At 47.9% G+C, this 25,988-nt stretch overlaps 1 protein-coding gene across 4 annotated transcripts in view; it reads left to right on the top strand.

Annotated features, from left to right (window-relative positions):
* The window catches only part of Add2 (adducin 2), a 115,607-nt gene extending 90,009 nt beyond the window's left edge, over window positions 1-25,598 (top strand). For 3 of the 4 annotated variants that reach the window (XM_029558732.1, XM_008823244.2, XM_029558733.1), the window contains 7 exons: window positions 3,400-3,573; window positions 6,627-6,884; window positions 8,136-8,255; window positions 9,018-9,107; window positions 10,888-11,041; window positions 12,383-12,508; window positions 19,732-25,598. In XM_029558732.1, the coding sequence (XP_029414592.1) occupies window positions 3,400-3,573; window positions 6,627-6,884; window positions 8,136-8,255; window positions 9,018-9,107; window positions 10,888-11,041; window positions 12,383-12,508; window positions 19,732-20,036 (1,227 nt within the window). In that variant the 3' untranslated portion in view covers window positions 20,037-25,598. Of the gene's footprint in view, window positions 1-3,399; window positions 3,574-6,626; window positions 6,885-8,135; window positions 8,256-9,017; window positions 9,108-10,887; window positions 11,050-12,382; window positions 12,509-19,731 lie in introns of those variants that run through there. The other variant, XM_029558734.1, reaches the window with a different exon arrangement.
* Window positions 25,599-25,988: the final 390 nt, after the last annotated feature.

Below are 25,988 nucleotides of genomic sequence, written 5' to 3' on the forward strand. Positions count from 1 at the left end.
CTCATTTTTCTTTTGTCTTCCAAGGCTGGACTAGTTGGCTGGGAAGAGTGGCTGGATACTCAGGTGAGGGTCCAGTGACTCAGCTTGACACTCCTTTAATGAATGAGCACAACCGTCAGCAAGCCCAGTTGTGACTATGTTTAGTGATCAGGCTCAGCCGAAGTCATGATGATGGTAGTTATTTCATGCAGAAGGGACTGCTGTATAGCAACATCTTATTAAAAGGACCTGGAATTTAAAAGGAGAGAGATGTCTTAAGAGCACTGGCTGCCCTTACACAGGACGCAGGTTCAGTTACTAGCACCCATGCAGCGGCTAACAATTACCATCTGTAACTCCAGTTCCAGGGGATCTGACACCCTCTTCTGGCCTCTGTAGGCATTGCATGACATGGGTGCACTTACATAAATGCAGATAAAACACCCATATACAATAAATAAACAAACATAGATTCATGAGGTAAGCATTTTCATTTGACAGATGAGGAAATTGAAGCACAAAGATGGCAAATAGCTGCCCAAAATCACACAGTGAGAAGGTGTCAGAGCACGCCCAGGTGTATTACCTCTCCAGAGTCAGTGGGGACAGTCATATGGATACACAGGCATATCTTGAGTGAAAAGCTAGTGGAAAGCATTTCAGTGGCCTCCTTTCCCAAGGTGATGGAGTTCACCTGGAGAAGGCTACCCCCAAGAAGTAGTGTGGGGGTGCTGGTTAATGTTAATGTTGGAGAATGCCATACACTCTAGGTGCTGTCTGAATTCTCATGGGCTCATAATGGGCATTTGTCAGAGACTAAACATCCCTTTATTTTCAATAGAAACACATAGACACTACCAACAAACATTAGCTAATCAGAGAAGAGCTTCCTCGGATGTTGATGTGGCTGGTCTTGTTCAGGAAGCCAAATCCGACCAACTTCTGAGTGCAGAGATGTAGGACTCAGCAGACTGTACAGCTACATGAACATGGGATTGGAAAATAAGGCTAATTAAATGAATGGATGCTTTTAGTATTATTCTAAATTCATGCTCTATACTGAAGCTGCCCTCACCGTTCCCTCCCTGTGGAGCTCTGACATTGGGACAAGTTCTAGGTCACGGGGGTGAAGCAGTCTGACCATGTGTGGTGCCTGGCTATATGCTGTTGAGATTGGACCTGTCCCTTTCTCTGGTGACTGCTCACCCTGGCATGGACACAAGGATATATATCTTGGATACAAAGGCTGTGTTCTGGCTTCCTCCTCTTCTCAGGGCATTCTTCAACAGAATGCAGGGCCAGTAGGTATCCTAGTTTGTTCTTCATTGCTGTGACCAAATACTCTGACCACTACCAACTTGGGGAGGAAGGGTTTATTTAGCTTGCATATCCCAGGTCACAGTTCATTCGGGAGCCCTAGGTAGGAACTCAGGGCAGGAATCTGGAGAAAGGAGCTGGAGCACAGGCCATGGAGGAATGCTGCTTACTGGCTTGCTCCCTTGGCCCCTGCTCAGCCTGCTTTCTTATGCAACACAGGCCCATCTGCCCAGGGGTGGCACCACCCACAGTGGGTTGGGCCCTCCCACATCACTCATCAAGAAGATGCCCCTCAGATAGTCCAATAAACAAAATTCTCCAATTGAGGCTCCCTCAACCCAGGTGTGTCAAGTTGACACTAAAGCTATCCAGCACAGTAGGTCATACTCAAAGTTCTTTGGCCTAAGAGCTTCCGTATTCCTTTCAAGCATCTTATATCACACACACACATACACACACACACACACACACACACACACACACACACACACACACACACGAGAGAGAGAGAGAGAGAGAGAGAGAGAGAGAGAGAGAGAGAAAGCGACAGAGACAGATTTTATGGGTTTTAAAAAATATTTTATTAGTTTTATTTTATGTGTATGAGTGTTATGCCTGCATGTAGGTAAGTGCACCTGTGTGGTGCAATGCCTGCAGGAGACAGAAGAGGCTGTCGGATACCTGGTACTGGAATTACAGACAGTTGTTAGCTGCCATGTGGGTGCTGGAAGTCAAACCTGGGTCTTCTGCAAGAACAGTCAGTGTTCTTACCGCTGAGCCATCTCTCCAGCCCCAAGGTTTTATGTTTTAAACATATAGAAAAATAAAGAAGATAATAGACACCCACCATTCCACTTTAGCAAGTATTAATAGCCATTTTACTTCTTATATTTTCCTCTTGAAGAAATAAAACATGACTAACAAGACTTGAAATCCCAGCCAGGCATGGTGGTGCATACCTGTAATCCTAGCTTGGGAGGTAGAGGCAGAAGGATCAAGAGTTCAAAGCCAACCTAGACTACATAGCAAGTTCAAGGCCAATCTGAGCTATATGAGACCTGTCTAAAAAACAACAAAAAACAGGACTGGAGTGATAGTTCCGTGGTTAAGAGCCCTGGCTGCTCTTGCGGAAGACCAGGGTTTAAATCCCAGCACCCACATGGTGGCTAACAACCGTCTATAACTTCAGTTCTGGGGGATCCAACACCTTCTTCTGTCCTCCATGGGTGCTGCATGACACAGGCACACTTACATACATGCAGACATAACACTCGTACATAAAATAAAAATAATTTTTTTTAAAAATTAAAATAAACAACAAAAAGTCTCCTTTGGAATCACAATTCTATGACATAGCCCAAGGATATTGTGCCCAGGGTACCGTTTCTTCTCTTCTGGGGTATTGCATCTCAGGCACTGGTTTGGTCTTCTGCATTATTTCCTAAGGTGTAGAACACATTACTTATTTCCTCTTCTCTGGGTTCTCTAAGATCTGAGGTCAGGAAGGAATTACCAACACTTTGCTTTCTAACAATGGGTACATGATATAAACCAGAAGTTCCCTGAGGCAAATGTCTCACCCCAGCCCCATTTGGGCCTAGTGGAGGCCACAGCTGCAGTAGGCTGACAGCCCACTCCTCTTGCCAGGATGTCTGTCTACTATCCCTGTGCCCCAGTTCTCAGCTAGCCATTCATCTACCATCTGAACTGAAAACAGCATCTTTGTTCTGAAACTCTAGGAAAAGGGCCCAAAGACAGCATAACTGAGACTTCACAGCTGTGTGTGCCTTCCTTGTTTCCAGTAATATAAAATTCACATTAACCCCTCCCACCTTTGCACAGCTTGCTTGTCTGAGGAGAAGCTGTGTTACTTTCGCTGAACTAATCCTCTCTTCAGTCTGTTAAAGGTCTGGTCTAAACTTTATTCTTTCTCTGTCCTAAATCTTACAGTGCATGCTCTACAACTTTCCTGATCTTTTGCTTTGTTTCCCCGGCCTTTCTGGACCCTGAATTCTCTTCTATGGACCCATCACCCTGTTACACACAGCACAGTGGTTTAAGGGCCCTGTGTACCCGTGGTTCAGCACTTTCATCTCTTTGCAGGTGTCAGCTCTGTCCAGTGCTGGGGGAACAGAGAACCTCATCCTCCTGGAACAGAAGCACCGGCCACATGAGGTGGGCTCTGTGCAGTGGGCTGGCAGCACCTTTGGGCCCATGCAGAAGAGCCGACTAGGCGAGCATGAGTTTGAAGCCCTCATGAGGATGCTGGACAATCTGGTGAGTACCCTGGTGCTGTCCTTCCAGGCCAGTCCACAGCGGCTGAGGCCCCAGAACCAGGTAGCTCAAAGTATTAGAGGCACACAAGAACAACTGCCTTGTCATGGGTTAGTTGTTGAAGGCCTCCAAGTTTGTGCTCATTTTAGCAGCACTTGGATTTTCTCCAGTGCTGGTCTTTCCTGCCTCTGCTAAGTGCTGAGAGGTCCTCCCATCTGCTCTCCATGAGAAACAGCAGTCCAGTGAAATCAGTGCCTCTCCTCAATTCAGAGCCCATCTCACATTGGGGCTTAGCCCCTGCTTCCTCTGGCGATGGTCCTGCCCCTCTCCTTACTCTCACAGCTTTAATACAGAAAGCTCACCCTAAGGCACAAAGCCCACTGTGCAGCACAAAGCCCACTATGCACCTAACTTCCTTTTTCTGAGCAACTTTACATTATCCCGTCATGTAAGGAATTTAACAGATGGGTACTCAGAGTGGGCTGATCCGGTTCATTAAAGGATACAAAGGACAGCCTCCTTCTGGGATTGAGTTGATGATATAGGCACAAGAGGGAAGCAAACCAGATGCATGAGGCAAGAGACTGTAAACACCTTAGCCTCAGAGAGGTGAAAGACCGAAACCATCTTCAGGGTGTTTTTGTTTGGTTTAACTTCCACACCCTCTTGGCTACTTGCGTTTCTAATGTCCAGGTCATTGCAGTAATGCGTATTTCCCTGCTTTCCTTTCCTTAATTCACCTTATTACCAGGTTGACCATGAGGGCGACTTTACAGTGCTGAAAGGTGTGGTCAGCCATGAGAAGGGAGCTCCTTTCATGTTTGTGCTGAACCACTGCAACTTAAAAAGCACCAGGACTGGCTGGTTTTCTATGGGAATCCTTGCAAACCTGTGAGATGTAATCAATCCGGGTGCTAGTTAGACTTTCAGAGAATGGTGAAGGAGGGTTCTAAGCCACAGCTTAGAATCAGGATCAAACCAATTTTTCTCTGAAGGTTGAAAGATGCTGAAAACTAGCAAGGAGCTTCAGCTTAGCTCTATACAACAACCACGCCAGGGTTCAGTCCTACAGTTCAATGATGCTTTAATAGTATAACTCTTTTCTTAATGCTATTCTTAAATTAATTCTTGAGGTTAGCATATAAAAGAATGGGCCTCCCCGTAGCATTTCACATGTGTCATCTGTACTACACTCATGTGTCCCCCTCCCACTGCTCTCTGCCCATTCCCACTCTAGCTGGTGCCCTTCCCTCCATTAGTCTCCAGTTTCTGCTTCTATGTGACATGTATTCCATTACCATCTCTTTATTCCCGCTCCCTCATGCTCCCCCAGCATGATCCCCTTTCTAGTTTTGTGACCTACAAACACACAGACATACATAGATATACATAAGTATACACACACCTACATACACATACATACATAAATATACATAAACATACATAGACACATAAATGAATATGTGTAAACACACATACTATGTACACAAAACACATGCTCACATATACATATACACACATACACATATGCACACAAACACACATCACACACATACACATACATATATAATTTTAAATCTAGGTTCTACTTATAAAATGAAAATTTGAGCTATATAATAATGCTTTTAAACTAATTTCCTCGTGTTTAAAAGTCAAAAAATAAAAACTTTTTGATTAGTTTAATAACTATCAAAAGTTATTTGATAAAAATTGAATATCAGTTGATAAAAATAATAGCTATCCACTAGAATAGGAGGATCCTTTAGCGTGTTTACATGATTTTTCTCAAAATAAGAACCAATCTCAGGCTGAAACACTCCAAGTATTTCTACTAAGCGTTGGAATGATGCACTCCCCACCTTCAGCTAATAATGTTCTGGAACAGTACAAGAGCTCAACCTCGGGAATGAGGTATGAAAATAAGGAGATAAGGGGTGTAAATACTATACAGGAAACAAAAATGCTGCTTCTTTTTAATAGATGATACAGCTTTGTGCTGCTAAAGTCCAAACAGATCAACTAAAAATTAGGGTATTTTAAGGTGGTCAACTGTGAAATTATCTACAAGAATCAGTCACTTTTGTATCATTTGTAAAAATTTGATGTGTATGAATGTATTGCCTGCATGTCTGTAAGCGTATCTATGTTGTACAGTGCCTGCAGAGGTCAGAAAAAGGTGTCAAATCCCCTGAAACTGGAGTTATAGATGGTTGTTAGCTGCCATGTGGGTGCTGGGAATGGAACCCAGGTCTTCTGCAAGAACAGCCAGTGCTCTTAACTGCTGCCCAAATTTTTGTATCTTAATATTACCTGCTTTGGAAATATATTGGATACTGAGGGCACAGCTCAGTATAGAGTGTTTGCTTAGCATGACATGATATGCTAGGCCCCAACACTGCAAATAACAGTGATGATATAACAACAAGATACTATACACAAATTCATCAAAATCATAAACATTAAGCAGACATCATTATTTTTAAAATATTTTTGTGGTGCTGGGAATTGAACCCAGGGCCTCACATGTGCTAGGCAAGCACTCTACCCTTGAGCTACATTCCCAGTCTTTTTCTTTACATTGTATTTTGAAACAGGCGCTCACTAAGTTGTCCAGCTGGTCTTAAGCTTACTCTGTAGCCCATACAGGTCTTGAATTTGTTTTCCTCTTGTCTCAGCTTCCTGAGCAGCTGGGATGACAGACCTGTGCCACCAAGCCCATCTTAACTAGAAAGCTTTCAACAGCCTTGTAACCTAGGCCAATCCACTATCTAATTAATTGGGCAGATGTGGAGTGGAGCCCAGTTACCTGGTTTTGTAAAGCCCTCTGTGGAGAGCCAGGAGCAGATAAAGTTCAGGGCATTGTGGGTGAGGACACATTCTAGGGAGTCTTGCTATCCTCAGCAGAGCACTTGCTTGAGACCAGAGGGTAAGAATGGTCCTGAAGTCCCGCAGAAGAGCAGCAAGGCATCAGTCATCTGGTGGATACCTGGGGTTGAACCAGGCCCGGGTATGGGCCTCACCTCCACAACATGTGGCTCTGGTTTTGTCCTTTTCAGGGCTACAGAACAGGCTACACATACCGCCACCCCTTTGTCCAAGAGAAAACTAAACACAAAAGTGAAGTGGAGATCCCAGCCACAGTCACAGCCTTTGTGTTTGAGGAGGATGGAGCCCCAGTGCCTGCCCTGCGCCAGCATGCCCAGAAACAACAGAAGGAAAAGACCCGCTGGCTCAACACACCCAACACCTACCTGCGAGTGAACGTGGCAGATGAGGTGCAGAGGAACATGGGCAGTCCCAGGCCCAAGACCACAGTAAGATGGGGAGGCCAGGCCAGCCTGTGCAGAAGTGGAGGGCGGTGCATGTGAGGGGGAGCAGGCTGTGTACTTTACTTCCCAGACTCCCACAGGCTGTGCTTGGGCCCTGGAGCCCCTGACCATCCCTTTCTTGCCCCCCAATGCTGAGATATGGAGTATGAAGGGCAAATTTCCCCAGAGGGCAGGGGGCCAGGCTGCTTTCATCAGCATAAGACCCAGGGGAGACTGGGTTCTGCATTTTAGTCTCCCATCCAGAGAGGGTTTCTGGGAAATTCCTGGAAGGGGTATCCAACACTGGGCTCTGGATCTGACACAAACCCAGGAAGTAGACAGGATGGTCACTTGTATCAAGTTAGCGTCTCTCTTTTCCCATTTCCTCACTCACATATACACAGACAGACTCTATGTGGTTTGGGTTTTTTTTTTTGGTTTTTTTTGTTTTTTTTTTTGTTTTGAGACAAGGTTTCCCTGTAGCCACAGCAGGCCTGGATTCACTAATGGAGACCAGGCTGGCCTCAAACTCACAGAGATCCTCCTGCCTCTGCCTCCCGAGTGCTAGGATTAAAGGCTTGCGCCACCATGCCCAGCTTCTTTTTCCATACTTTTTCTTGTGAATGTGTATGCATTTTCTTGCATGTGTGAGTACACATGCTTTTGGAAGCTCAGGGTTGATGTCAGGAATCATCCTGATTACTCTTCCACTTTGTTCACTGAGGCAGGGTCTCTCAATCAAACTCAGAGATCACCAATATGTCTAGTCTCTCTAGCCAGCTGAATGATAGATAGGTGGGCCACCACACCCACCAGGCATTTATGTGGGTTTAGGGGATCTGAACTCAGGTCCTCATGTTCATTCCATAAGTGTTTTAACCACTAAACCATCTTCCCTTCCCCACTCTATTTGATTTTTTTATTCACAAGAAAGTGGCTGCAGCCAAATGGAATAGTTCTCCATCAAAATTCAAAGTCCAGTTAGCTGAAACTGAAGCCTGGTAGTAGCCTGTCCAAGGTGATTGCCAAGGTTCTGTCCCCTACTCTCCAGCTTTTTTTATAGCCTAAGGGCCTTCCTTGACAGCCGGGTCACCTGTCTTTGCTCTGGGAGACAGACTTCAAAGAGATGCAATACTAGAGAAGAGCTCTGCCTGGTCTGCTCACCTTTCATACTGGTGGGTGGGCCCAGACCTCCCAGTGAAGCTCTGGGAGGTTGTGGGCCTTACTCTCCTGACCTACTTGACCTTGTCTTCTCAGTGGATGAAGGCTGATGAGGTAGAGAAGTCTAGCAGTGGCATGCCCATACGGATTGAAAACCCAAACCAATTTGTGCCTCTCTACACTGACCCCCAAGAAGTGTTGGACATGAGGAACAAGGTGAGGCTTCAGATATCACTTGCTTCTCCCACAAGGAGACCAGGGGTCCCAGAAACACAAGCCAAGTTCCCAAGGTGGGGGTCAAATCACCATCACCCCTAATGTGATACCACATAGGGACTCTGTTCTGGGCACTGTGCTGGATTTAGGTGGTCCTGTGGTCCTCGGTAACCTGTATATGTTGGAGATACTTGCTTTACACAGTGGTGGTGTCTGAAATACCCACAAAATGCCTTCTTGTGAATCCCACATTGTTTTCCTTTTGGCTTATTTTAATGGTTTAGAGATCTTTACAATTTATTTCAGGATCTTTTCTGGGCAGTCCACTAGCTTCTGTTTCTAATGTCCCTTTAAGGACTTGAGTTGTGGTATACCACCTCCAGTAATTCAGACCCTGCCCACTTCATGCACCATGCAGGGCTCAGGCTCCTCTCAGGCCACCCTGCACCATGGGCGCTAGATCAGTAAGTGTGGAAAAAGGTCGGGGAATCTGTGTGTTACTCAAACAGCTTGGGGCTTCTTAAGACTATTAGAATTTGAGGTCCCCCCTCCAGGATCCACTGTGTCTCCTTCCCTTGACACCTCTTGCTGCCCCACTTAAGAGCTAATGAAACCCAGAGCTTTCCATGAGCCTCAGGAACAGGCAGGGAGGCATCTTCCAGGGTGGGCAGACAGCTGAACACTGGAGAACCTTCCATACCCATTACAGGCCTCACTGGACCTGCAATGCTCTGAGCCCTCTCTCTCCCCCTTTCCACACAGATTCGAGAACAAAACCGACAAGATGTGAAGTCAGCAGGACCTCAGTCCCAGCTCCTGGCCAGCGTCATCTCGGAGAAGAGCCGGAGCCCGGTACAGCAGACGCCGCCCCCAGCTGAAGGGGCAGCATGTCTGCCTCCTGGGACTGGGCAATGGGACCCCTGAGTCCTCAGGCCCACCTGTCCTGGAATCTTGGGCACCAGGGCTCTTGCTAAACAGTGGAGGGCCACCATACAGAGGGATGAAAGGTCCAGGGAGGACAGTGTTGGCTCATTACTGTGGGCACTGGGTGGGGAGCAACAAGCAGCCCAGCTGCTCATGGAAATGCCACTGGCTGGCCCCTGCCTCCCACTGCGGGGCTCCCCAAGGCCCTCTCTCAGTGTCTTGCCAAGGGCTGCTGGCCTGAGTGTTTCTGACCTCTGAATTGGATGTGTGGATGTGGCATCATCTGGCCAAAGCTCTGGGGCAGTGAGGGGTTTGCGCTGGTCACAGGATGGGTCAGGTACTCCTATGGGATGGATACAGTGCTAGGTTCGCATAAACCTAGGTAGAATTAGAAGGCATGAAGTCACTGTTTCCATGCTTGAGACAGAATGGCGTCTTGTCTAGAGCTTAGCAGCAAAGTGATGTGGTGATTCATGGCTACTCATGGCTCATGGCAAAGGGCATACCACTTTCCTTGGCAGTAAATGGGCAGTGCTAGACTCATATCTCTACAAAGCAAATTTCCATGGTGTGACGGTTTAGACAGTTTCAGTTTAGGCAGCAGCAGGTGGAGGTCACTGGCAAAAGGGCAAACATCCCACCCTCATACCTGACTCCTGACCTCCCCAGCTCAGCCAAGTGGGGAACTCCAAACACACCACAGGGTCAAAGTTAGAGATGGCCTGGGATTCCAGACAGTAAAAGTAGGCACACTGAGCAGAACTGTTAGAAAAGCAATTCTCTTTCACACCAAGTGCTCTCATTGGAGTCCTTCCCCCTTGGGATCTCACTCCTTGTTGACGCTGAGACTCCTTGCAGTAGACTTGTAGCTGCCTCCCTTGTGAATAGAGTCTACAGCTTGCCACCAGAAGCCTAGACTGGCTCTGGGCTCACCTCCTGGGTTTCACTCTGCTCTGCTTCTCCAGAAGCAAACATTGCATTCTCAAAGGCCAGGATGAGGAGGCTGACTAGGAAAAGGGCAGTGGGGTTTGCATTTCATTCCCCACTTTGGGCAAGAGGTGCCAGAGGATTCTTTGAACTTACAAGTGTCCAGTCAGGGGCCCCTCAGAGGTGGCAGAACAGAAGGATTCGGTCAATGTCCCTGCATGGGCCTGCAGAACAGGCAGCTGATGAGCTGAGTCACTGGATCTTGCCCCTTGGTCATTTATGACTACAGAACAGGACTCACCACACGGACTGAGAATGCTGGAGATGCTGTGTCTTGCTATTTTAATGCTGTATGTTGTGGCTTTCACTGCTGTTGGGGGACAGGGCGGGGCATGGGGATGTGGCATGACGCTTACTCTAGCCACGCTATGCTTGCTGGGCTTTGGCTGACTGACTTGGGGCCACCAACTGTATTTGCATAGTTATGGCTTGAAAGTGTCCATAAGAAGGACTGCAATAAAGGTGTGTCTTCTGCTTGGGAGCATCATTTCTTTCAAGGGTAAAGGGTGGGCCCCTGTATTCACCAGGGCAGTTCCAAAGTCTAAGTGTGGGAAGAGATAGCAACGGGGGGAATGAACAAACCCCACCCAAAGGCCCTAAGCTTGGCTCCAAGGAGCTGCATGCCATGTCCCTAGCAAGACAGCTGGCTGCCACCTGAGTCTGAGAGGATGCTCCGGCCTGCGGCATTCAGAGAACAACACACACTCTGGTTAACTTTCAGTCTACAGAGAGCCAGCTGATGTCCAAGGGTGATGCAGATACCAAAGATGAATTAGAGGAGACGGTACCCAACCCCTTCAGCCAACTCACCGACCAGGAGCTAGAAGAGTACAAGAAAGAGGTGGAAAGGAAGAAACTGGAACATGAGCAGGATGGTAAATAATCCTGAGGGCCATGGCTCTGGGACCTCCCGGGAGAGCTCAGATCCCAGTAAAGAGATAAATAGTATTCCTATTAGCAGGATACAGCTCAGCAGGACTGTGCCAAGTGGCCTTGAGTCTCACAGTGCCTTCTGACCTCACTGACCCTGCTCAGCTGGGTGTGAAGGAATTAGTACTTGTAAAGTAATTAGAACCATGCTTTGATGGAGAAGGTGGATAAGCCCCAGGTAAAAGGGAGCTGTAGCCTTTGGCTAGACACATGGATTCTTAAAGAAATATACAGTGTGGGGGGGGGCACTATGGGAGCGTGCTATTTGGGATGCAGGTATAAAGATGAATAAGATTATTTGGGATGTTCTATATGAAACAAAAATAAAATAAATGAAAATAAATGAAAAAAACAAAAATTACATGAAATTCATAAAAATTCAATAAACTTTTTTAAAAAGGGGAGCTGTAATGAGACAGGTGTGAGAGTCACAATTATCACTAACAACCATAAGGTCTGAAGTAAACCCACCAACCTGGCAGCCAGGACTCTATCAACTGACACCTCCTTCCTTCCTTCAGGGTCTAGAGTCCAGCCAGTTTCACTATGTTGAGACATTACTCAACTGTGTTGGGTCATGCTGTTGTTCATGTTTCCTTTCTAGGCTAGCCTGATCCAAGTCATCCACAGTACAGTAATCCCCCTCCAGCTAGGAAGGCATCTTCTCACCCTTCTACTCCTCCCAAAAGAGATGTCTTGTCTTCTTGCTTCAAGAGCACCTGAGGTCTGAGACTCAGTAGGCTAAACCACCATTCATCCAAAGCAGGGGCCCTCCACCACCACCTCCCCCAATCCCGGGTCAGACATCTTCCCAAGCACTGAACAGAATGCTTCCTGCTTGGCTTCGAGTTCGGTTGTATCAAATGAAAAAATAGAGTGGTGTGCACTTTTTACCCTAGGGATTTTTTTGGAGAGAAAGTAAAAATTAGCTAAGTTAGCTAATAAATTAGCTACATGCCAAGTCTTACGTGTTCCTAAACAGAGTCAGTGGATGTGGGGGCCTACACTCCCAATCCATGGATGTACTCTGTGGCTGGTCCTCTTCAGAGACACCAGAAAAGCCAGGCTCTGCCTGCCCTCATGGGTCTCCTGCCATTTTACTTCCTTATCAGGTGTAGTACAGCCCATGTGGTAGACAAGAAGCAGCGTTACTCTGACAGCTCCCTGGAAATAGCGGAGATAAGCCCAGCTTAGAAGGGCTTGCTGTCTCAGTCAGGAGAAATGAAGCTCCCCCACCCCCTGGCCTCTCTGTGACTTTGTGCTGAGGTGTGTCTCTGTATTTTCAGGAGAGAAGGAAACAGCCAGTGAAGAGCCTGGCTCACCTGTGAAGTCCACACCCGCTTCCCCAGTGCAGAGCCCGGCAAAGACAGAGACAAAAAGCCCTGCAGTCTCTCCCTCAAAGTCTGCAGAGGGTGAGTGGAACTGAGTGAGCTGTAAAAGATGCCTGTGTGGGAGGTAGGGTGGTTCTGAACACGGCAGGGACCTGCCCTTCATGGTTCCCTGGGGGCAGCTCCACTACCATTAAGAACTCTTCCCCTCTGCTGGTGCTAGGGAATCTGAGCTACTTTGAATTTTCCCATTTGCAAACTATGACAGTATACCTCACAACTAACACCCTGCAATCAGAGGGGAAGACTGGCTCATACCCTCCCTACCTACACCTGAGGCTGGCTGAGGCTCTAGCCTTGTTCTCAGGCTCAGATATGGATAAAGATCTCTCTTTTTTTTTAATTTTTACAAAAACTTTATTGAGAATTTCATACATGCATATAAGGTGTTTTGACCAAATCCATGCCCACCCCTTCCCCTCCAATATTCCCCCCTCTGAAGAGGTAACCCTAAAATCTTTTAAGGATCAGGTACAAGCTTCCAAATACTTTAGACATTTTTGGTCTTTGGAACAGAGTATGTTGCTAACAGGCCCAAGGACATTTTGACTTTTAGCCAAGAAACTGGCTACATTTCTCTGGGGTCTTTTTACCCTAACTGCCTAGCCAATTCCTACCGCCTATTCTTATCATACCTCCTCTCCTCTGAAGGGGTTACCCAAATTGTCAATAGGGAATAGGGACACAGACCGCTCTGGCGTCTTCCTTGCTGAACAGGGGACTCAGGGTGAGGCAATTGGAGTATCCCTTCAGTGGGTCTATCTAAAAGACTCCCAGATTGCATAACTCTTGTCTCTAAGGGGAGAAGAAAGTCCTTGAATCATGAATGGGAGATGTGAAGGAGAAGTAAAGGCAAGAGTAATTAGCATTACAAGTTCTAGACAGGGAACTAGAAAAAAGTCAGAACAGGGCAATTTTCATATGTTCATATGAGAGTCCATTGGAGTTTCTTGACAAGGGCTTCCAGAAGCATCCCTCTATTGGGTTCTTCCTCATTTTTCTTTTGTCTTCCAAGGCTGGATTAGTTGGCTGGGAAGAGTGGCCGGATACTCAGGTGAGGGTCCAGTGACCCTGCTTGGCACTCCTTTAATGAATGAGCACAACTGTCAACAAGCCCAATTTTGGCTATGTTTAACTATCAGGATCAGCCAAAGACGTGATGATGGTAGTTATTTCATGCAGGAGGTGGATAAGGATCTCTTTAAAATGAAGGTTCTGCTCCATCAGGTCTGGGATGTGGCCTGAGACTCTGCGTTTCCCGGGAGGCTAATGGAGTCACCTCAGCCTTAACTGCACATTGGAATCACCTGGGGATCTTTGGTGGTCCTGGGTCCTGGAGCCCACCCAAAGCATTTCTATGTTAAATGGTCTGAGGTCTGGATTAGGGGCTGCAGCCTGAGACAGTAAAACCTCTCCAGGATACTCTAAAGATCAGGCTAAGAACAGCTTTATTAGAGAGATGCTAGTCTAGACAACTAGATTCTGGGCCCAACTGAACTTCTAAATTTAGTAAGTCAGAAAAACCCCACCCTGCCTCAGTTTCCTTGTGTGTCAGATGGAGTTATTCATGTGCCCCCTTGTTTAGGTTTTCATATGTCCAAGGGAAATGTTAATGACAACATACTTAGAAGGAGTGAGAATGTGATTTAAATGGAGGACCTAATTATTAAGATACTATGGTGGGCGCCTAATTATTAAGATACTGCTGTGGGCGCCACTTCAGGGTGCCGCTGCACATCTCAGGTGTGTCCCCAGTAAGCCTCACCAGAGAGGGCTACTCTGTCATTCAGAGAGTGGCCTCTTTGTGGCCTGCTGGGATCTCCTTCCTGAGTGGAGTGGTTACCTGTGTGATTCTCATAGCACCTCTTCCCTGAGCACCCTCCCCAAGAGAATCAGCCTTGCACACAGGCCCAGCCTTGCAGGAGGACACCCATCTGCTTGAGGCCAGAGTCGCAAGTAGATGTCCCTCTCTCCCCTCCACCAGCCGTCTTTGTTCATTGTGTGTCATCGTGATTTGTCATCAACTCCACAATGTCTTCCTCTCTCTTCCCGTTTTTGCCTTCATCAAAGGAGTTTCCTCTGATTCTGAATATTTGTCTCTGTAGTAAGTATAGAGAGGCCGCTTACTAACTCACCTGGCTCTCAAAACGGGGAGGGAGTTTTTCAAAAGAAATATATTTCCCTCAAGTTTTCTTTTGCAACTCACAGCCTTGCCTTTGAGAAGTCTCCTGCTTGTAAAATTCACTGCCAATCCCACCTGTGCTGTGCATGGGCTAGGCTTCCTCTAAGAGACGTGGACACACACACACACACACACACACACACACTCCAATTCTACCTGCTCTGTGCATGGACTAGCCTTCCTCTAAGAGATGTGGACATGCACAGAACATAAACATCCATGCCATACACATACATCCAAAGCAGCAAGCCCCACAGGGAAGGGAAGCAGGCTGCTCCATGCCCCTGCATGAGAGTACCTTAACTGACAGGAACTCATCACTGATCCTGCTTCAACACTTCTAAGGAAGCTGTGGCTTCTTCTCAAGCTGTGGGCCAAGTCTTAAAGTACTTTGGGGGGCTAGCTGCCTCCTAGAGGTATGCACAGGACCTGACCTGCTTCTCTCTGTTAGCACAGGTATGTGGGCTGCAGGAAGAAAATGCAGGGCTGGAAAGAGCCTTATGGCAGGAGGGGTTCAATGTGAGATATTCCTATCAGCACCTAAGAAAGGCAGAAGGCAGGAGGAGCTGGGACAGAACATCTGTTTCCTTACCACTGGACATCACACTCTGTAGCAGGAATCCTACAGGTTCTCTCTGGTCCAAATTCATACCCCTGCTAGGGCCCACTGCACTTGAGTTGTACAATAACAGAAGTTAGGTGTTCTCTGGACACTATATGTGCCACAGACAGAGCCTGGGAGCATGGTTACCTTGGTGCCGTGTAGTGTGGGAGTGAGCGGCAGTGGAATGGGGCTGGGTGAACTGGACCATCTCCTCAGGGCAGACAGGGTGTACACCTGCACAGCAGCTGTGATCTCACGTGCACTGTACCTATCAGATCAGGGTGGCTGTTTCCAGCCGTCTGTCACTGTGTTCCAGATCCTCTTGTGCCAAGTCTCGGTAATGTCATTTATCATCTGTGTCCCCAGATCCAGCCTATCAGCCTCTCTAAGGAGACTCCTTCCACTGCCTCTTCCACATCTGGTCACCACACCATTTCCTTCTTGTGGACTAGGTCCTGAGTGACCCTGCCCTTGCTGACCCCAACTCCCAGGGAGCCTCCAAGGCTACCAGCCGAGCTGCAAAGAAATAGCCAGTATTTCACATCAGATGGTCACTAAATAATATAGTTATTTCAGATAAGCCACTTGAAAACACTGCAGAGGGCTGGGGAGATGACTCAGTGGGTAAAGTGATTATTGCACAAGCACAAGGACGAGAGCTCAGATCCCTGGAACCACGTGAAATCCAGGCAGGCATGGCAGCACCCTGTAATCCCAGCATTCAAGAGGCAGACACAGAGAATCCCCAGGACAAGCTGGTTAGCTAGTCTGCAAGTTATGGCTTCAGTTGAGACTGACTCAGTAAACAAAGTGGGGACCCCACATGCATGTACATCTGCGCACACACATGTGAACATGCACAACACACACATGTGCATGCACACACAGAACACTACAAAATGAGGGAATAGCATTCCCAGCACTGTTACCAGGATAAAATAAGCTGAGGAACATAACATTTGCAATGTGTTCACATAGTTTCGTTCTTATTTTGGACCGCGCTCTTCAAACTGTGAGAACTCGTACATGCTGCTGCAAGGCTCCAAGACTGAGCAGCACAGCATGAATTATTCCATAGTAAGAACTCCTTATGTAGGAATTACTCCTGTGAATTGGCTGGAGTTTGGCTTAGTGTAACGGATCTTCAACACCATGTGATATCAGCCAAGGCTGTGACACAGTCAGCTTGCGCCCTGACAAGGCAGGACTTCCCAGGTAGAGCGTGAGTGTGGCTGGCACCTTGGCACAGAAAAGCAGGGCTCACTCTAGACACAGGATAGGTGGATTAATCACTGTCTCTGTGTCTCTGTGTTTCTCTCTTCCTTTCCCCACCCCTTCTCTCTCCATGTGTGCCTTCTGCATGTCCATTGGGGTGGTTGGACTTGATGGTGACCTAGGAATCCCTAGAGGATTCAGTGTGTGAGAGTCTTCATGAACCCATCAACACTTGGAGGCTCTGTGTCTAGGGCCCAGGCTCTACCACATGTAGCAGTTGTCCTAGTTTGTTTCTCCATTGCTGTGACAAAACACTCTGACCAATACCAACTTGGGGAGGAAAGGGTTTATTTGGTTTACATCTCCTGGGTCACAGTTCATCAGGGAGCCCAACGTAGGAACTTAGGGCAGGAACCTGGAGGCAGGAGCTAGAGCACAGGGCATGGAGGAATGCTGCTTACTGGCTTGTTCCCCCGAACCATGCTCAGCCTGCTTTCTTATACAACATAGGCCCACCTGCCCAGGAGTGGCACCACCCACAGTGGGCTGGGCCCTCCCACATCACTCAATAATCAAGACGATACCCCACAGACCTGGCCACAGGTCAGTCCAATGGAGGCAATTCAGCAACTAAGGCTCCCTCTACCCAGGTGTGTCAAGTTGACACCAAATCTACCCAGCACAGCAGTATATTCAGGTACTGAGGGGAACTTTGATGTCCCAACCATGGAGAGCGAGTGCAGGTGTGAGGAACATGCATTCCAAACCCAAGTTTTCCAGAGTGCAGCAGATGGGCCTTTTATGTCAGAATGCCCCAAAGACTTGTTAAAAACAGAGATTTAGAGGGCTGGGGATGTGGCTCAAACCACACACACACACACACACACACACACACACACACATGTGCCCTAAGTCTTAAGTTGGATGCGGGGGGTGGGTCACACACCACACACACACACACACACACACACACACACACACACACACACACACACACACACACACACACACACTTTGTGGTCCACTGTCTACTTCAGAGCCTGTTATGGAAAAAGACTGCATTTGCACAACTTGAATCTCAGTGATTCTTTCAGACACTAGTGTTTGAGAATTTAAACCAGGACAAAAACTGGACCACAGAGCTCTGCCTGCTAGCCTTCCCCTCACCAAGACCCCTGAGGAGGTTCTGCTTGCTGGTCCTCTGTTCCCTGCTCTGTACTTTGAGCATCTCCTGGTGCTTCCTGCTAGCTGCTGCATGCTCCCCCAACCCTATCAGCATTGATAATGGATCATGCTTTTTCCTGATCTTCACCAAGCCTTTCCTTGGCTTCTGTATGCCGTGGTGAAGAGCGGCCTTTTAAATGGGGAGAAATAGAGGCTGTTCATGGCAGTCCAAGTCCTGCACTGGGATCTAGTCTGGTTTACCTTGAATTCAGAAGTCAGCACACCTTCCAGGCCCACCACTGCTGTCTCCCTTGCTGCAAGAAGGCCTCTCTAAGTGGCGGGCTGGGCCAGTGGTAATGTGCCTAACCCAAGGAGGAAAGGTGAGGCAAGGTCCAAAGTCCTCTACAGATGCATCAGCTGCTAGATGCATAGTGTCCCCTGTGGAGCCTGCATCTGGCCTCTCACAGTGTCCCCTATGGAACTGGCATCTGGCTTTACATAGAGAAAGACTTAAGTGTGTTGTCACTGAACTGGGGGCAGAAGTGAAAGACAGTATCTATTCTGAATGGAGAATAAAAAACAACACATGCCAATATAAAATGAACATGTGGCAGGAGGTTTAGAGGAGGGCAAGGCCATTGTCAATGCCAGGGGAAGCTGCACTGACAGTGTAATGGTGTAACTTGAGCCAGATTTTAGGGAGATACAGAGATAGGAGATAGGAGAGGGTTGGGCTGCATGGGAATGGAGGCCAGCAAGCTGGGGAAGCAGCTTCCCTGGAAAGGGACTGAAGTAGAGCTCCCCAGAGAATCAGAACCAAGAGGAAGGCACATGTAGACACATGGAAGGAGGTGTTACCTCTCATGACTGTGGAGGCCAAATGAGTCCCCATAGTGTCTGCAAGCTGTAAACCAGGAGAGCTGGTATATAACTCATTCTCAGTCAGAAGGCCTGGAACAGGGATGCCAGCATGTGGGAGCAGAATAGGGATGTCCCAGCTCAAGGAGAGGGAGTTCTTCCTTCCCCTACTAGTTCTGTTGGCCCTGATGGGACAGCTGATACCCATCCATTGACGAGGTAGATTTGTGCGCTCACCTCCACAGCCCAGAACTAACCTCTTCCAAAAATGCACATGCACATATATACATACCTACATCATACACACATGCTTACCTTGCAACCTCACACCACACACACATATTCAGCATACGTAGTACACTGAGGCACAAACCTCACACAGCAGCAGGCTTTCAGGTGGGAAGCTCACCGAGGCTGAAGCTGGGACCTGAGCCTGACCTGCACAGCTCTCAGGTCTGAGAAGTGCGATGGGGAGGAGGGAACCAAGTGGTCTTCGCATTTTTTTCTACTTTTCAAACCTGTGCTTTAAAAATTTCCCTCCTCTCTCCTCACCTCAAAGCTTGCATGGAAGCCAAGTAGGAATGACGACCAGAAGAGAAGAGGCAGATGAGGACTTTAATGTCCAGGGTCTGAGCAGCACTGCCCTTGAGTGTGGGGCCTAGAGATCGCAGGTAGAACAGAGACCTGAGCCCTGTTGGCCACTAGAACAGAAAGACCCCTTTGGGCTGGCCTTTCTACTATGGAAATGTAGGGTTCTTCCTGGTTCCCCAAGCTCCCTGCTGTGTAGGGTGTGAAGACATGAGACCCCCATGTTTTTATTGATGTAACTGGCTGCTTATGACAATGCCACCACTGAGGTGATCATGACATGCACCCAGTGCTCCCACTCCTTAACTGTGCCTCCTCATTCTGTGCCTAGAAGTACTTTGAATTAAGTCTCTGCTAGGCCCCTGGCCTGTCCAGACACTAACATCTGTTTAAATATGTAGACAGGACCCTAGAGTTACCACCTGCCCAGGGCACGCTCCCTAGGACAGGGCATATTCAAGAAGTGTAAGGTAAGAGCCCCTCCTGTACTCCGAGAGCCCTGCTCCCACCCCACGCCAGCCTGCCACCCCTGCTCCAGACTCCTCAGGATAACTGTCTAGAAGTGGTTCTGTTGTACCCCACAGACAACTCACCTGCAGAGGCTCTTACAGGCTGTGCCCTCTGATCTCTTCCTAGATGCCAAGAAGACAGAAACCCCTGAAGCCACCACAGAGCCCGAGCCAGCCAAACCAGAAGGGGCGGTGATAAATGGAAGGGAGGAAGAGCAGAGCGCCGAGGAAGTCCTCAGTAGAGGCCTGGGCCAGATGACCACCAATGCTGACACAGACGTCGACAGCTCCAAGGACAAAACCGAGTCAGTCACCAGCGGCCCCCTGTCCCCAGAGGGCTCACCCTCCAAGTCACCCTCAAAGAAGAAAAAGAAATTCCGAACCCCCTCCTTCTTGAAAAAGAGCAAAAAGAAGGAGAAGGTGGAGTCCTGATTGGCAGCTAGGCAGGCTCCCACTGCATCCTTACCCTCCTTCCCTGCCCTTCTCCCAATTCTGCCCCTGGAGCACAGGGCCAAGGAGAGGTAGAGGAGGACCTGGGAACACACTCAGAGGGGAACCTAGAGATTACCTGGCCAACCCTTCACTCCAGTTACCCCAGAGCACCAGATGGCTTGCCCAAGGTCACAACTAGCTGGCAACAGGGCCTGCCCTAGAGCTGGGCCTCCCATTCCCGACGCCCATGGTCAGGCTCTCTCCTCTATACAACACTGCCTAGTCCAGGGCCACCTCTGAGTAAGGTCCATCTCTTCCCAGGAACCCCCTGCTGCTGGACCTGTCTCCACAGAAAGAAGCCCTGCTTCTCGTCCATTTTGGGTCCTTCCCTTACCGCTCAAAGTAACCAGGCGTTTCTGAATTGTCCCCGCCAATAGAAGTTAATCTCTATTCCCCGGGCTGATGGCTTAGCTTGTTCTTCCCTAAACACTGACCCTGAGCTTTCCTCATGGAACCTCTTGAGTGATGGATGGAAGAGCTCTAAAAGCTGACAGCCTGATGGGTGGGGATGGTTTAACTGGTCTAGGAGCCCAGGAACCTGGCCTGTCTGTACTGTGCATCTTAAGTGCTTCAAGACTAAACCGAGTTATAACATAAGGAAAGGTTTTATACTCAGGGCAGAAGTTTTGGCAAGCCTGAATCCTGTTTTGAGTTGTACAGGAGGAGAAGACACCGCTTTAGCTTTGCATGGTGTGCAGGGCTACACCTGCCTCTCTTGTCTGGCAGCCAGGTGCCCTAGACCTTCCCACACAACCAGGAGCACATGCCCTCACCTCAATTGTGACTCTTTTGGGTTCCCAACTCCAAGTCACAGTAGGTCCAGCAGAGGAGGGTCAAACATATGTCCTTCCGGAGCCATTCTCTTGGACTAACCCTCAGAGAAATGCCTGGGTATCCCCAGCCCTGTCACACTCTGCCCATCTCAGGGCCTGGTAATAGGCACAGCTTTTATTGTAAATACCAACGCTTATCCATATTTCTTCCACAGGGCATTGGTTAATGAACACTGTTGACTCTGAGACAATCCAATCTCTTTAATGCACAGTGTCTTCAAAGAGCATTTCTTCTTTTAGTCCTGATTATTGTAAAAAAAAAATTTTTTAATTCCTGACTGAGCACCATTTTCCATTTGTAGACACTGCAGGCTTTACCCTCTGCCCTCAAAATAATCCCGTGGGGTGGCTAAGATTCTTCCCATTTTATAATAAGGAAACTGAACCTCCAATATGGATAACTGACTTGCTGAGCAAGATCTGATGTCTGGATTTGAACCCAGATCAGCCTGAGCTCTGATCCTTACTCTTCCCATCTGTACTGAATAGACAGCTTTAAACCCCAAGAACAGTGGCCTCAGTCCATTAGCTATTCCTGCAGCTGGTCTTGCTGCATGGTGTTAGTGCTTGAGATGAAGGCAGAGCCCATCCTCGGTGGTACAGGCTCAGCTCCAGTCAATGTGGGGAATGGTGTCAACAGAGGCCAAAACCCACTATTTTGTGGTTTCTTGAGTAAACAGACCTACAGCTAAGCTCAGTGCTGAAAACCTAGTACAGGCCTCATTTCTGTTCTGCTTCCTGGTTGGGTCAAGTCTTATGATGGATACCCTAATGGCCAGGCACATGAATGTCCAGCAAGGAACTGTCTTCAAAGGCCAAGCCTTTGATGTTTTCTTAAATATAGATCTCGTACATAGCCATTCACCCTTCCTTAATATTGGTTAAGCATCCATATTGTGTCAGACATTGTGCTGACATTAAAAGACATAGGAATCTATGCCCTAGGAGGCAACGTTTTGTGTGGGAGTGGCCACTGCTCAGAGATGATGTCCATCCATCGACTGCTCAGCGTGCTCTTTTTAATCCCCATACAACAGCAAGGCTTGTTCAGGTTAAAACACCAGAGCTTTGCCAGAGTATCATCCATGGAATCTAGGCCATGAATTCAGCTTGGGTGACAGGTGGCCATGAGGGTAGGACACAGATTCAGCCCTCAAGGGATCTGTGAGCATGAGAAGCTCACAGAATGGGCAAAGCACACAGGGGGCCTAGGGCAGCAAGGACTGACCATCCGACCATGGTATGGAGGGCAAGGAGACGTTCCTGAAAATAGATGGCTAAGTTATGTGTTCAAAACAAACTTCCCAGAGAAACAAGAATCAGCAGGGAGTTCCAGGATAAGGGAAGAAGATGGACAGATATAGAACCATGGAACTCCATGCTGTGTCCCACTGGGCCTTGTGGTGTGAAAGGCAGGGAGCGGTTCACATCACAGGTAGACAGTGCTGGATCATTAGGGTACTCACAGACAACATGAGAACCTGGATCTTACCATGTCCCTGCCCCCAAGGGCTGTTAATTAGGGTAGAATCATTCATAGTCACGTTTTGTAGAAGCATCCCTGTGGCCGAGAGGAAGGCTCAGTACCGGAGTACTAGAGATGTGATGGGGCTTTACAGCGAGGCAGTGTAGAAGCCCATTTGATGGCCACACTCACTCTGCACTATACTCCATAAAACCAGTGAGTTCCCAGCCCAGAATTTCTTTCATAGAATTTTTTTGGCTAAAACATCTTGAAGGTTTTCAGTGAGCCAATGCTAAATGCACAGTTTCAGGTCCTATTTTGCTTTGGGGTGAGATCACAGGAGAACTGTGGAACATTCTGCCAATTTCCTTCTTTGTACACAAAGGATGTGATATGCACAGCTCCAAGTGCCATAGAAACAGATACATAGTCCAGACAGGTCCACCACCTGGGCATTTCTTTGGCTCTGCATTAAAATTGGGTCAAGGTTCACTGGCAAGGAGTGTTTGTGAGCTCAGAATTTACAGATGTCAGCTCGTTTCTAGCCTAGCCACTGTGCTCAATACTGAAAAGGATTAAGAAGGTTTGGGCCAGTGTGTTGTAGTGTGGCCAGCTGAGCTAGAAGTGGAGTGGCCTCTCAACCTGTTTTCATGGACAAGTGAGCAGGAAAAGGGCAGAGAAAGATAAGCCTGGCTCCTGTGACATCACACACTAGGAGCAGTTGTGATTTGGGAGAGTCACCCATTCTGTGTGACTTTTCCCAGACTGCAAAGAAAACCAAAACAAACATAAGCAAAAAACTGCCAAGAGAGGTCCTATACCCCCGCCCGGGTTTGGGCTCTTATTAGCTGACCCAACTTCCCAGACTGTGTTTTTTATCTCTAGAAGTTCATTTAGGTGATTTACATTTTCTATAGGGTACAGGTGAAGGTACACCGGGGCTTCATAAAAGACTAATAGAAAATGATAGAAAACCTCTGCCTTCTTAAGCCAGGTTATGTGCATAAAAGGAACCCAGTAAGGAGCGAAAGGTTCATCCTCTTTGGATAGAGGATGTGGGGGATGTGGACATGTCTCTCACAAACCCATTGTAAGGCATTGTAAGCAGTCGTGGTTTGGGAGACCCAATCATGGAGACATACCTGAAATCCTAGCTCCTGAGGGATGGTGACATGGCAAGATGGCAGGCGTTGTTTTGGCACTGTTATAACAGAGTCACCTCACTACTCTTGTCCACATGAAATGCTATAATAGATCTAGAAGTTAGATCTAGTCTAGAAATTTAGTCATGAGTTTGAAGTTTTTAGGACGCGATGAGTAAGAGACAGGACAAGGGCCTCTATAGGCCAATGTGCCAGGCTTTTTCCCAAGTGTGAATCAGTTCTTGACTGTTGGGCAGGTGAAAACATAGCCCTTGCTCACTTACATGTGTGGGTCCACAGACACTCTCGGGTGCTTGGCACAGCTGCAGTCCATCTTGAGCAAAGAGGCCCAAGGTTTCTTACATCTTTCTTCACTGAGCCTAACTGGAACTCTCCAAGAGTACCAAACTCAGAGTCTGAGAGCTCAGGGAGAGGGCAAACCTCCACTGTCCACTCCCACAGAAAAGAACAGGATACCCCACAGCTTAAAACACAGTAGGACATTGAGCCTGTTCCACACATTTTGTGAAGAAGGAAGTAGCCTGAGGGGACTGAAGTTCTTGAAACTGTCCTCCACAGTGTGAAGAGGCACACTCAGTGCTGTAACTGCTTCCCAGAGCCCTGTCTACACAGGAAGTGGCACTCCGTCAGAAATGAGAGGCCACAGGTGGAGCTCCGGCCCCAAGGCACCCCACTGCCTTCTGCTTCACAGGGTAAGCCACCTTGCCCAGCAGTCTACACTCTTTAGTGGAGAAACTCTCCCATCACCTTTATGTTGATGGTACCCTGGGGAAAGTTGGCTTCGTAGAAACATTTAGCAAGACTCTCCATGTGAGATGTCCCCAGAAAGTATGGAAGTCGTGGTCTGCCTCAGTATCAGTTGGCATTAGATTTTTGCCAAATTGATGTCTGTGCCACTTGCCTTCAAGTTTTCCTCAAAAGATGAGCCATCACTTTGAGAACTTAGGGCCCCAGAAAGAAGACGCTCATGATGTAAGGAAGGGCTCGGATGTGGTTGGGCAGAGAAGGCAGAGTCTTCCACAGGAACTAGGTCCTCGACTTCTTCCTTACCACTCTCTCCCAAGCACCAGGGTGAGGCTGGATGGATCCCAAGAACACTTATTTCTTGGGTAGAGATGGCATTGCTAGAGCTCAAGGGATGGTATGAAAGACCTAACTTCCCTTCCACTCCTGCAAACCACCCTGTATAGCTTTTAAAGCCCTTTTAATGTGAATCAAGGTGACAGTTGAACCTAAGCCAGGGAGCCACACTTGAGAAACATCACAGACCCTTCCATAATGGGAATATGTTTTAGGAAACCACATCCCATCATTTCAAGACTCTGTGCCTGTGACTCTTGCTATGTGGATGGTTGATACCCAGGACTGTGCCACCTGTAAATCCCTGTAATCTGCTGAGAGTGCTGAGTCCCAGGGTCCTCCACCCTCTCTGAGAAGAGGCCAGGAGGGATGGTTGTGGCAGGCAAGCAGGTGCTGGGCCTGGCAAGACCCATAGGGTACAGGGCCACAGGAACCCAGGGAGTGTGGTATCTTGTAATGCTGTGGATGGTTTCAGTGAAATATCTGACAGTCGTCATATGAGAGCACGGTTTACTGTCTTCCTTTGTACATACACTGTGTTTGACTTTTCTAGTATTGTGAGGTGTCAAAGAGGGGTTCCATGTAAATACTCTGTATGACATGCCCCACCCCCATCACGCATCATCCCCAAAAATGGTTCTGCCTTTCTCTGTGCTAACACTTTAAGCCACTGATGTGTGGGTGGATGGTTAGGCTCTTGGGCTTTTATTTTGCAATTTTTTATATATATACATATATAATATATATTTATGGGTTGGTTTTGTATGGTTTTCTGTTTGAATCTGAGCACCAAAGCTACCCTTTAACTTTCATGAGAACTTTCCAAAGCCACTTCCGGGCCCTTGGGTTGCTTTGGTGTCTGACTATGTTTGGGGTGGACTCTGCCCGTGGGTTTCTGTGTGTGTGCTGTAATTTCACCTGCAGATATTACCCTAGTAAACCAGACGTGCTTGGCTTCCCAGTGTGTGTGACCTGTCTCTATCGACTGCTCTAGTCTACAGGCTTTCTTCGAGGTGGAAGTCAGACAGGAGGCCCATGTATGGAAACATGGACCACACAGGGAACTTTACCTGTTCTCCCTCGTGGAAAGCCGAACACGTGCATTAGTGAGCTCTGACATGGAAAGGAAGATTACAAAACACTAATAGCCTGTGAGAAGGGAAGGCTGCATGAATGTGGCACAGCTATTCAGAGGGTGAAATGGGGCAGATGAGACAGGATGCAGAAACAAACATGGCGTGAATGGTCCTGCTTCTGCAAAAGCAAAGGCCAGAATGGAAAGGGGTATTGGACCAGGCATAAATAAGTTACCCCAAAGAAAGAAAGGTAGTAAGGCTATGGGAGGAAGAAA

This window comes from Nannospalax galili, unplaced genomic scaffold (genome assembly GCF_000622305.1).
Source record: "Nannospalax galili isolate Female #2095 unplaced genomic scaffold, S.galili_v1.0 scaffold269, whole genome shotgun sequence".
NCBI classification, from domain to species: Eukaryota; Metazoa; Chordata; class Mammalia; order Rodentia; family Spalacidae; genus Nannospalax; species Nannospalax galili.